This window comes from Gavialis gangeticus, unplaced genomic scaffold (genome assembly GCF_001723915.1).
Source record: "Gavialis gangeticus isolate Ggan-Ray unplaced genomic scaffold, GavGan_comp1, whole genome shotgun sequence".
NCBI lineage: Eukaryota > Metazoa > Chordata > Crocodylia > Gavialidae > Gavialis > Gavialis gangeticus.
In genome coordinates, this window is record NW_017729032.1 from 79,479,365 (window position 1) to 79,492,514 (window position 13,150).

At 42.3% G+C, this 13,150-nt stretch overlaps 1 protein-coding gene across 2 annotated transcripts in view; it reads right to left on the reverse strand.

Moving 5' to 3' along the window:
• Nucleotides 1-13,150, reverse strand: part of DIAPH3 (diaphanous related formin 3) — a 562,409-nt gene that overhangs the window by 438,511 nt on the left and 110,748 nt on the right. For both annotated transcript variants that reach the window (XM_019525253.1, XM_019525252.1), the window contains exons 14-16: nt 8,374-8,478; nt 5,320-5,664; nt 1,319-1,433 (exon numbers count right to left, since the gene is read on the reverse strand). In XM_019525253.1, the coding sequence (XP_019380798.1) occupies nt 1,319-1,433; nt 5,320-5,664; nt 8,374-8,478 (565 nt within the window). The remainder of the gene's footprint in view (nt 1-1,318; nt 1,434-5,319; nt 5,665-8,373; nt 8,479-13,150) is intronic.

Here is a 13,150-nt window from a genome sequence, read left to right on the forward strand (position 1 = left end):
GAAAAAAGGGGGGGGGGGGGGGGGGGGGACAAAAAATACTTTTTCTCCAAATTTTTCTGGTTTTTTTTCTGGGCCTTCACATCTGTACTCCTGATAGTGTCTCTTTGCTCCTTTATGACAGCCCTCCACTGTTTCTTTAATTAGACCACCTTTATTTATACATGGAGTTATACACAGGGAGAGGTGCACTGATGTATTAATCCTATCCTATCAGCACCAATAAAAGCAAAATTGACATTATTGGCAATTGGCTTTTTTTGGCCGATGTGACCAACAATGTCACCGATAAACGTCACATGCATGCAGTCACAGCATACACATGGCCAGGAATGCAGCCCAGCAGCTTGGAGACCAGTGACTGGCCAATAAATCTGTGGCAGGGGCAGGGGTTGCACCAAACTTTGGGGTGGCTGTAGCCTACCACATTGCCCTCCCTCCTCCCCTTGCCTCCCTAGGGGTGCATGCAGCATTAAGAGAGGCCCCATCATAGAGGCCTCAGTCTACCCCCCTCAGCCCCCCCCACCAACACACACAGACTCACCGGCTGGATGCTGCATAATTGGCAATCGGATTGGCATTGGCCAATATGGTTGATTAATAATCAGCCATTGGTATAGGCCAAAAAAAAAATCTTCATCAGTGCACCCCTATATACAGGTCATTGTTTTATCTTCTACTTAGCTCAGACTGTGTCTGCTGCTTTCCCAAACCTCATGCCCAGAAGTCTAAGATCTTTCCCACTGTACACTTGTTCTAATAAAAGATTTCACCAAAAAATATCCTTGCTTCTCTGTAATACCTAAACATATGTCAGATGATGTGAATCCTATGAAAGAGATGACCAAGAACTACCTCCAAGAAGGCTTGGGTCAATTACAGCTACACAAGTAGCTGCTGGAATATTCCTGTGGTGTTAACTTCACAAACTATTTAATGCATTAAAAAAAATGCATATTTATAACCTAAATACATTATCTGCTAGATGAACTATAACCTACAAACATGTCAATAGCTAATGTATATTCTACAAAAATATATTTACAAGTATAATTAAACAAAAAACTCCAATAAAGACCCAGGAAGCATTCCGAGTTATTGTGGTGAGGCTTTAAATTTTGACCTACGTATTACATATTGTTTTCAAAATGATATGGTACAATATTACCGCTTTAATAAAAGCTCAACAAGTTATTGTTTTCCGACAATATTTTACATGCCCCCACCTAACATATGCAGATTTAATTTTTTTGATGCAATCTACAGGCTGTGAATAAAATTGTAGTAGTAAAGCAGTAAATCAAGTCAATAAGTTACTTACCTTTCTTTTGACAACAAAATGTAAGTTCCAGTTTGCAAAGTAATTCCGCATTTTCATATCTGTCCTCCTCCGTTTTTAGCCAGAAACAGCTCTCAGTCATTTCATGTGGCCTAATCTGCAATCAAGATATCAACTTTATTGTAATTACTAAGTAGTATAAATAAGCTCTCGTAACTTGAATAGTTAAACCTATAGGATGAATGTTGTTACCAGGGCTGTCCCTAGGGGGGGCCCCCCGCACAGGCCAATTTTCCCTGGGTCCCACACCCTGCTCAGGCCATCTCTGGTTGTTACAACTCCAAAAATTTCAGATTTCAAAAGTATATTGCACTTAAGATATACATACCTAATGTAGGAAATACAGAATAGTGTACAAGAGCTATTACTCCTTTAAAAAGAACTATTACCAATACTTTGCAAAATGTATAAAACTTAATTTACATATCATCAACTCCTGCTTAGAGCATGTTTAACAAAGTGCTTAAGACAAGTCCCTGTAGCATGCCACAAAGCCACTACGTGTGGCACAAGAGCCATGGGTTCTGAGTAAAGAGAGGCACTGGACGAGGGGGTAAAAAGTACCCTGTTCAAATATGCTGATAACACTAAGATGTGGGGGGACGTGGGCACACTAGAAGGAAGCAACAGGCTACAATCTGACCTGGACAGGTTACAAGGGTGGGCGGATGAGAATAGGATGGGTTTCAACACAGACAAGTGCAAGGTGATGCACCTGGGGAGAAACAACCGGCACCATACCTACAGGTTGGGGAACTCCCCTCTTGTCAGCACGGAGGCGGAAAAGGATCTTGGAGTCATCATTGACTCCAAGATGAACATGGGTCGGCAGTGTGGGGAGGCAGTTAGGAAGGCCAACCGTACCTTGTCATGCATCCACAGATGCATTTCAAGCAGGTCAAAAGAGGTGATCCTCCCCCTCTATGCGGCACTGGTCAGGCCGCAGTTGGAGTACTGCGTCCAGTTCTGGGCGCCGCACTTCAAGAGGGATGTGGACAGCATGGAGAGGGTCCAGAGGAGGGCCACTCGCATGATCAGGGGACAGCAGGGCAGGCCCTATGAGGAGAGGCTACGGGACCTGAACCTGTTCAGCCTCCACAAGAGAAGGCTGAGGGGGGATCTTGTGGCCTGTTATAAACTGGTCAGGGGGGATCAGCAGGCACTGGGGGAGTCCCTGTTCCCCCGAGCACTGCCAGGAGTGACCAGGAATAACGGTCACAAGCTGGCAGAGGGTAGGTTTAGGTTAGACATCAGGAGGCGCTATTTCACGGTCAGGGCGGCTAGGGTCTGGAACCAACTTCCAAGAGAGGTGGTGCAGGCTCCTACCCTGGGGGTTTTTAAGAGGAGGTTAGATGAACACCTTGCTGGGGTCGTTTGACCCCAGTACTCTTTCCTGCCATGGCAGGGGGTCGGAGTAGATGATCTGCTAAGGTCCCTTCCGACCCTAGAAACTATGAAACTATGGAATGAAAGCAGCAGGGCTTGAGACCCTGCACAAGTGAGGCAGAGCATAAGCAGGATGGCTACTGCAAGAGGTGGTGTCAGGTCTCACCATCAAGAGCCAGATTAACCTTTTCTGGCCCTGCAGCTACCACCAAATTCAGAGCCTTAGATCCTCACTTTGATATGAAAGTATGGTTGTGGAGGGACCAGAAAATGGTTAACCTGGATTTTCTAGGCTTATTCAGCAATCCCTCGCCGTCAACGGTGATTGTCTTCAATGAGTGTCCTATTTGTGTGTCTGAAGAGGACTGATAAGGCCTACCCAACATCAACAGACTCTACTGCAGCTCAAACGTGCTTCCATGAGGGTTGGGTGGCACTGGGTTCTTGATCTGGTCTGCGACATGCTGTTTCTGCCACTCCTGCTTTTCCATCTGTTGTTGTTGCTGTTGTTTAAAGATTTCAAATTACTGAGATACCTGCAGCAGACTCTTCCTCCATTTGGGGCAGTCCTGGATGATAGTCTCCCATGAGTTGACATCAATGTGGAATTTTTGTTTTTAAGTTGGTCTTTAGGACATCCCTGAAGCGCTTTCTCTGCCCTCCTTTTGAGTGTATGTCTTGGCTGCGCTGGAAGAATAAACCTTGCGTCAGGAGTCTGGAGTCAGGTATCTGGATGACACAGCCAGCCCAAAGTTGATGTCAGATGATCATCACTAAAATATTCATGGTTAGGAAGATGCTAACAGGGGTGCATTCACCTTCCCACTGCAACACAGGCAGTGTTTATGTTACTTCAACAACTTAAGCTGTCTCCTGTGCACTGTCCATGTCTCAGCTCCATACAGCTCCCATACGTGGGGATCACAACTGCTTGATAAACCATGAGCTCGGTTTCAGATCCAATGTCATGATCTTTGAACATCCATTTCTTCAGGCATCCAAAGGCTGCACTTGCACATTTGAGGCGATGTTGGATTACTTCGTTGGGGTCAACTTTCTGCGACAGGCAGCTTCAAGGTACAGGAAACATTCAACATTTCCAGAGTCTCACCGTGGATCTGAATTATCAGAGCTGGGTACTGTTCATTAGGAGCTTCTTGGTGGAGGACCTTAGTCTTCTGAATGGTAAGCATCACTCCCATTTCCTTGTATGCCTCAGTAACCGTTGCCTGAAAGTCTGCTTCTGAGTGAGCATGCACTAGAGCATCAGCAGCATACTGGAGCTCAATGATTGAGGTTGGGCTGGTCTTGGTTATGACTCAGAATTGGTCAAAGTTAAACAGCGTACCATCCATTTGGTAGTTTGGCTCCACTCCAGCTGGAAGCTTGTTGGTTGTCGGATGTGGCATCATGGCAAGGAATACCAAGAAGAGTGTTGGAGTGATGACACAGCCTTGCTTAACTCCCATTTTAGCCTCAAAGGGTTCTGTGATAGACCCATTACTGAGAACCACCACTCACATGCTGTCATGGAGCAGGCAGAGAATAGTGACAAATTTTGGTGGATATCTGTACTTCAGAACAATCCTCCACAACACACTTCTCAGCTGACAGAGTCAAAAGTTTTCACAAAGTCAAAGGAGGCCATGTAGAGAGCCTTATTCATGTTGTTAGGAGAAATGAGACGAACAAATGGCTCTCAGTAGTAATACCTCCCTGGCAGCAGCATCCTGCCACTACAGTACTCTGTGACACTGGCTGCTCAAGCCTTCCTGTCTCTATTTTGAGGGTACAAACTCTCAGATATGCCTGAGGAATCCAGCTGATTAGAGCAGCACTTGGGGGAGAGAGAGAGAGGGAAGAGCTTAACTTGAGGCAAACCTGCCACTACTGCTATACACATATGTAAATTAAACACAGTATGTTCCTCTTGGCTAGGGGCAGACATTACACATAAACTGGTTTAAGTGATCAGAAACTGGTTTAAACCTGTAACAGAACACACATTCAGAATATCTGTCCTGTTACAAATTGGTTCAACCTAGGCAGGTTAAACTAAGCTGCAAAGGTTGAATCAATTCAGGCTCTGGCTTTTTGAACATCTGTCCCTAACCTTTCAGTCTAGATTTTTCAGCTATACCTTGGATCTGTTATGCAGTTACACATACCTTTTTACTTCCTATCCCCCCTATACATTTATATTTTATCCTTTCTAAAATAAAGGGACTTACAGGCTAAGTATACTTCATCCTACCTTAGTGCACCAGTACATAATAGATATATACATTCAAAGATCTTATCAGCCCACATCCCTATGATTCTATAAATTGTAGTTTTCAGAAGAGAAAACAAGAGTAAAGCATATTAAATATTTTTATAAAATGCCACCAAGTAACAGGATGAAAAGACTGAAAGGAGTAGAAATGCCTATGGGGACAGAAAAGGTAAGAGGTGAGGAGAAAAGAAAAGCTAATGTACAGCTTGAAAAGGAGATTAATACATTATATTTTCATTAATTTGACATTCATTTTTTACAACTCATTCATCCAGCCAAGTCAATTAAATACGATGTCTATTTTTCCACATGAAATATTTACCTTGGACCAATTGAGCCTTTTCATGGTGATCTCAGGTTTGAATTCTTTTTTAGGCTTCAATCCAAAGGGCAAATTATGTGGTGGTGGAGACAAATGCCCTCCAGGAAAGCCCAGTGGAGGAGGGGGAGGAGGGGCAACAAAAGACAGAGGGATTCCTGGGCCATTCAAAATTGGTGGTGGCAGAGGTGGTGGTGGTGGTGGTGGTGGTAACATAGCTCCATTAAAAGGTAGGGGTGGAGGTGGTGGTGGTAACTGATGAGATGATGTAGCAACTGATGGAACAGAGTTGCCTCCTTGTGATGATGGTGAAAAAGGAACAGCTGATCCAGGTGGTAATGAGCCATACTGGGAGGGAAGAAAAACTTGTTCAAATTCATTTTTTCGAACTGAGCACCAGAAAATTCCTATTCACAAAATAATACAACTAGGAAAACATCACTGTAAAAATACTGAAATGTGAATTTTATTCAAACTGACACGGTCTCCCTCTCATAATGAGAACACTTTACATTGCATCATGCCCAGTAAAATTAGCTGGAGATGATTTTTGTTTGTGAGCTTGTATCTACTCCAGGGTATCCATATCTATTTACAGTTCCTAAGAGTTGTTCACACTGCATATTAATGGATTTTTTTTCTAGAATAGCCAATGTTTGTAGCAAATCAAAACCAATGCTGTTAGTTTTGCTGAGCACACCAAAACCAATCTTCAAGCTGTTACTGCAGCTAAGAACTATTCCCAGAAAATCAAGGATGCCCTCCCTTGTAATAGGACTAGCTGTCTCTTTGAGATTTACTTGACACCTACATCACAAAAAAAGTTTTGAAATAATAGTTAAGCTTTCTTTTTAAATAAAAAGGTCACTTTAATGGTTGTATAGATAAGTTTCCAGACCACCAACAAAGCGTAAATCAAATCAGTGCATTATCACCCTATTCTCTTCAGTCACACAGTGCTAATGCTTCTGCTGCTGCTTGCAAATTTGTAAGGGTAAAAAATATATTTAAGTGCATTGGGTGAGAAAAAGTGACTATGTGAAATGCAAAAACACTGACCAGTAGGACAGATGAGAGCAGACAAAAGGCATACATTAAAGATTACTCAGAAATTCAACACTGTTGTAGGAAAGAAAAAAAGGGACTGAACACAATAAGAGAAAAAAAAGGGTTAACACCACAACTACAGTATATAGTGGTCAGTCAAATACAGTTAGACAACACTATTACTGTTAAGCTACACTTTTTTTCTTTTTAATTTATTAAAAACTACCAGTTCAATATATACAAGGCACCAAGGGTGCATGTAGACACAGCCTCTTAGGTATTCATATAAATCTGAGATAAGCCTGTTTCATCATTTTGTTCTAGTTGTTAGTCTTTAAAATACTATATAATAAACAGACTGAAAATAGCATAAACATCAAAAATATAATATTTTAGCTATCATTAGGACCTACTTTGTTGACTAGATGATGAAGTTTCCTGGGTTACTGCCCATTTGTTTAATGTATGAACGAACCGTTTAGCAAAAGGTAAGACAACCCTTTTAAATGCAATTGTTACATAAGTTCCAGCATAACATTAATCATATGTAAATGCTTTATTTCCTTTAAATTGAAGGGGTCACATGTTCTTCACTAACTACCAGGCATCAAATGAATTCATTCGAGTTTTAACATTTTTAGAGAAATAACTATGAAGAAACAGGAAACTCAATAAAATAACAAAAACAGGCTTGACTGTACCCAGAGCCAACCATGGTAAGTAGCAAATTTTGGAGTCTGGGGACCTTTTCAGAACATGTCCTAAATACCCATGTCCTAAAAATGAGTTCAATCACAAAAATTAAATGTTGCAATAAACCAAAACAATTACATTATTCAAAATATAAATCTCTTTCCCAAACTGTTCCATAAAAGTGACCATTATGACCATGGCTGTAGTGTGTAAGCTACATCCATGCACACATACATTCATGAACCCTATTGTGGATGTTAAACTACTTAATCCAATAAAAAACAAAAAGAAAACCCACAAAGAATATGTGGGAGAGAATCTCATCACTATCAAAAGTGAATATTCTGTCAGTTCTGCCAAATTTACATAAAAAGTAGTAGTACTTTAAGGCATAGATACTGAAGTTTTATCACTGAAAAAAGATGAGTATTTATTGAAGAGAAAGGAGTTCGGAGATTTACTTATTCTTTAAGGAGATTATGTGCAGCTCTGTAAGTACTTTGCTCCTTAATACTGCCTACTGACGTTTAGCAAACATGAATTACATATTTTTACAGAACTAAGGCATACAGATGAACCAATTTCTAAAATAAGACTACACAAGCTTAAGATCTATTTGACTGAAGGCATGGTCAAAAATTATTTTATCATCTTCCTTAGTGTATATCTTATTCAAGGATCTCTGCTTCCACACCGTTAGATTCTATTCCTTTCACTACCAGCAGTAATACAGGCAAAAAAACTTTGGTCATACTATCCAAATATAAAACGTGCAGCAGTTGCATGTAAAGTATCGCCTTTAGAATCTGTATTTCTTCCTTTTTTGTCATGTTTTAAAATGTTTACTTTTAGAAATTGAAAAATTATCAGAAAATGTTCTCATTCAGCTGGAAGTTATCTTTCACTGCAGGATACCCATGGTTGCAGCTTCAGCAAAATAAATTGCATAAAGAATAATTTCCTGTAGTTGGATAAGAATCAGTGATGAATGCCAAATCTAAGAGTAGAAGACTTATTACCCTTTGTGGTTAATTACTTAGGAAATGTGTGACACTGAAAGCAAAATCCAAATGAAATGTAAGGAACTAGTTTAATTAACAAAAGCCTAGGCACAAAAAAGATCAACTGGGAACTCATACAACTAATTAATGTCACACTACAATTCTTTTCACACAGACGCACAGAAAAGGAGAGGGAGCAAGAATAATGATCTGATAATCATTTGTTTTTTTAAAAACCTGACAAACTCTACTGATGTCTGGAAGAAGTTTATTTCACTAATAATAGCATATAAGTTCATCTAAAATCATCTTTTACCCGGGACTTAAAAGCTTGTAATGCTGCTTCAAGCTCATTGATTTTTTCTTCTTTTTTCTGCAGCAGGGACTGGGCCTCCTGATGAACTATAAACTCTTTTTCAAACTGTAATAAAAATGAGAACATAGTTGATATTACAAAAAATTACTCGGTTCCTTCATAACATTCTAATATTCACTCGTGTGTTTAATTTCAGCCTTCAACATTATATTTCAGCCTTCAACCTTATATTCTATTAACATTAAAAGCTCAAACTGACAGAAAACTAAAACCAAGCGATTCTTCCTCTACACAGAAATTTTAAATCACAGTAAGCAAGGGTAGGAATCTACAACATAACTAGTGTTCCCCACACCTCTTACGGTGTGGACACACATACATTTAGAACTCTTTCAAAAGGGGAATGTATCAAATGCTATTATAATTTAACTGTTGGGTGTGAAGGAGCCAAAATTATGCAAATATAGCAAAACTGATCCAATGTTAAACCTGGATGAATGAGCAGTGTTTTAGGGACAGCAGTTTTGCTATGTTTTAATTGTTCTCAGCTCATTCACACAACTACCACCTGCTAAAGTGTTCCCCTTTTGAAAGTGCTGCAAACGTACATATATTCACACCTCAGTGTGCATTAAGCATGAAATAGTCTTCCAGTGAAGAAAGGTATCTCATTCTAATAATGTATACAGTTACTGAAGAGCCCACAAAGCACTCTAAGTTTTCACCATAGGTTACAGTGAACTAGCTTCTTTAAGAACTAAGTTCTACCACCAAGAAAAATCTTAGTTCTACCATTAAAAACATTCCATATTGAATTGATCAATATTAAGCATCTGAAGGCTAACTGAACAGTATAACAATTTTTGAGAAAAAAGTTAATATAAATTGTGGTGGCATTTATGCTCAATTTGGAAGCTCAAATTTTGATTTGTGTTTTAATGCACCAATAGTCAGAGTTGTGCTTATTATCACTGAATGAGTAACTACACATCAAGACTACTATTAATCTAAAAAAAACCCATTTTACTGGCATACTACTATGATTAAATTTAGTTGGTTACACCTGTACAACACAGATTTTACATCCTCTTTGAACAAGACACCAAAACCTCTCAGTAAATTGCTTCTTCAATGTTTTAATCTTCAGGCAAAAAAACATAGCTATTGTTAGAACCAAGAAGAAAGAATGAACTATACAAATTTAATCAAACATCTTCCAAGAAGAGTTCCACTAAGTAGTGCCCTACACTTCTGTTAGACTATGTTCACAATGCCTATGTCTAAAATCCATTTTTTATAGTAGTGGTTGTCAACTGGGGGTACACATACCCCTACATGTCCTTGAAAAGGTCATGGGGGTACACAGAACTGATGTGGCTTATAATGTGGCCAATAAACACAGGCAGCCAATAGCACAGCCCAGCAGCACGGAGAGCAGCCAGGTCTGGCTGGTAAGTCTGCTCTGAGGGAAGGGACATGATGAGTGGGCAGATTGAGACCCCAGAGGTGGGGGAGGGAGTAGAGCTGGGGCTGGGGCTGGGGCAGAGGCAGGCACTGCACAGCTCTGCCTCTGCATGGGACTGAGCCACATGCAGAGGGGAGGTGGCTCCCACTGCTGCGTGCACCCTGGGAGGGCATGAGGGTGTGCGCCCCCAGATCTGTGCAAACAGCATGGGCAGGCCAGGGCAGCACCAGACTCTTTCTGGTGGGGGCTGGGCCAGGGCAGGTAGCAGCAGCACAGGGAAGGAGGAGGTTTGAGAGGCTATGGTGAATTTTGGGGTGACTGCAGCCCCTCCCGTAGCTCCCTCCCACCACTGCCCACGCTGAGCGCAACCCAGCTCAACCCCCTGCCAGGAAGAAAATGCACAGCCCCAGCTCCACCCCGCAGCAGCAGCCTGCCCTCACCCCACGCAAATCAGGGTGCACACACCCCCATGCCCTCCTGGGGTGCATGCAGCGGCAGGTGCCGTCCCCCGTCCCCCCAGACGAGCCACTTGCGGCTCAGTCCCGTACTCTGCCCCGGCTGTGCACCGCCTGCCCTAGCCTCCGTCACAGCTCTGCTTCCTCCCTCACCATGGAGGCCCCAATCTGCTCCCCTTCACCACCCCTTAAAAATAAGAAATAAAAGGGGTGCATGAGCTGAAACTCTGAAACAGAAGGGGTACACTTGTTAAAAAAGGTTGAAAACCCGTTTTATAGCAAAGTGGATCTATAGGACACCTATACACGTGCTGGGTGTTCACTGGCTCTCAGAGCCACTCTAATGAAAAGCACTACTCCCCCCCCCACCGCAGAGCATGTGTAAAGATCCCCATAGATTTTAATATGTCCATTAAAAGTGCAAACGTTTGCTTCAAAGTTATCTCTCTAACAAAAGTCTTTGAACCAGAACAATCTTAGTTGAGAGTACTGAAGATGTTAGACCTGTGTAGGACTACATCTAATTGAGCTAAAAAAATTTAGGACTAAAAACTCAGCTGTTCATATGCAACTAATTTTAGCTATAGGGTCCTACTTGGATATATGAAAGATAAAATGCAGCACTCAACCTGCTAATGGACTTGCCTGAAAAGAAACCTATCTATTCTAAAGACATTTCACTCAAATCCCTCACCCACCAGTATCTTAAATAAAAAATAATTGCCTGGGATTAGAGATGTATTGAATACATCAGATCCAAAGAAAAGTATTTTAAGAAAAATCAGTAAACCAGACTTTTAAGCAAGTTTAATTAATTTACATGTTTGACTGTCTAAATGTATAATACTACCAGCTGCTAAATCAATGTAGGAAACATTATGTCCAGACATAAAACCTAGAATTCACCCTGATTATACAAGTACTTACTCAACAAGATTTTCTAAAAAATAAAATGTTTTCAAAAGGTCACTCTGCAAATGCAACACACCAAAACCAGAACTGTTTTGAGAGATACATTAGCAGGACTGGACAATAGAAGTTTAGTTTGGAAAATATGGATACAATTCCAATAATGACAGAATCCTCTGTCTTCCATTCATAACAGTCTACCAAGTCAAAAGTTGACTTTAGCCTGAACTTCTAACTACTGATAACCAGGGATCCTGGTTTTCCCTGATTTAAAAAAAAAAAAAAAAAAACAATTTTCAGGTTAAAAAAATAACCCCAAATCCACGTTTCCATGATTCAAATGAAACACAACTATGAATCCCTCTGTTAGTAGTGTTTCATTTTGATCACAGAAAAATGTGGATTGCAGGTTGCTTCTTTTAATCTAAAAATTAGGTATTCCTTTTTTTTTTTTTTTCTTTTTTTTTTTAGAATCAGAGAAAATCAGGATCTTGGCTGATAAAAAGGGGTCCTGGTTTTTTCTGATAAAAAATAAAATTGCAAATTCTCTCATAAAAACCCCAAAACTCCATGGTTAAAGTGAAAGGCCCCCCTCTCCCTCCTGGTGCCCCTCACTCCCCCCACCACCACAGCCCCCTGCCTCTGCTTATGCCCCAGCCCTGCCACCCACATCCCCCTGCTCCCCCTAGCCCTTCCGGAGGGTGCCCCCAGCTGCCAGGGCTATGGGACCAGGGACCCGGGTCCTCAGTCCCCTGCCCACAACACAACACAACACAACACAACACAACACAACACAACACAACACAACACAACACAACACAACACAACACAGCTGCTGCAGCTTTGCAGAGCCTGGCTCCTCCCACGCTGCCTCTGCAGGTTCACGCAAGGGGTCTGGCTCCCTGTCACTGCATGCTCTCGGGGGCGGGGGGAAGGAGACCTGTGATGCCCACATTTGTGCACGGGGCAAGGGGAGACATGGGCTGCCCGGCCCACTGTGGGTGGGTTCATGGAAGCTGCTTGCTGCTGCAAGCTCCACACTGTTTCGGCAAAACGTCCCTTCTGTGCGTGGCAGCGGTGCAGGATTGTGCCTCTCATGGCCACCATGTGCACAAGGGACACATTGCCAAGGCAGCACAGAGGTTGCAACACCAAGCCACATTCCCACGTGGCCCTGCTGTGCCCTGTAGCACCAGGTAGCATCTGCTGGGCTCCAGAGACCCCAGGGGAGGGCAGCAGAGTGGGAGCCCAAGCCCACAGTGGATAACTCGCCCCCACCCCACTCACAGATCTGGTGGGGCACAGGTCCAACCTACACCCCAGGAGTGTGCACAGCAGTGAGGAGCCAACCCAACCCCAATTCCCCACTCCCTGGACAAGCTACCCGTGGCCCTGTCCAGCTCCCTGCTGAGGCCCTGCAGCTGCGTATTGCAGCTCTGGGTCCCAAGCACTATGGACCCCGCAGCCCCAGCCCCAGCACTGCCCAACTCCATCCCTCCCCTTGGGGGCCTCAATCCCTACCTTCTCCCACCACTTACCTACAGGAACTGCTTTTCAGGGTGCCTTCTGCCTGTGGTCCTCCTCCTGCTCCCTCCCAGCCCCTTGCAGCTTGGAACTGTGCCAGCCTGCAGAAAGCTCTTTTCAAAACTGCAAAATCTATGGGATTCTACTCTAAAATGAGAAATCTGCATTTGGCTCCAGTAAAGGTGGAAATTTGTTTTTCAGTGGGAATTGAAAAACCTGGATCCCTGATGCTAACTTGTGTTCTACAAAACAGACCTGCTGTTTAAAATTTAATACAAAACAAAATCTACTTATTAGAACCAGAAGGCAGCAAGGCTGCTTATACATGTTAAAAAACAAACAAACAAACAAACAAAAAACCCCAAACAACCAACAAAAAAAAACCAGTGCTTTACTTTAAATTCCACACACCTGCACCAAGCCT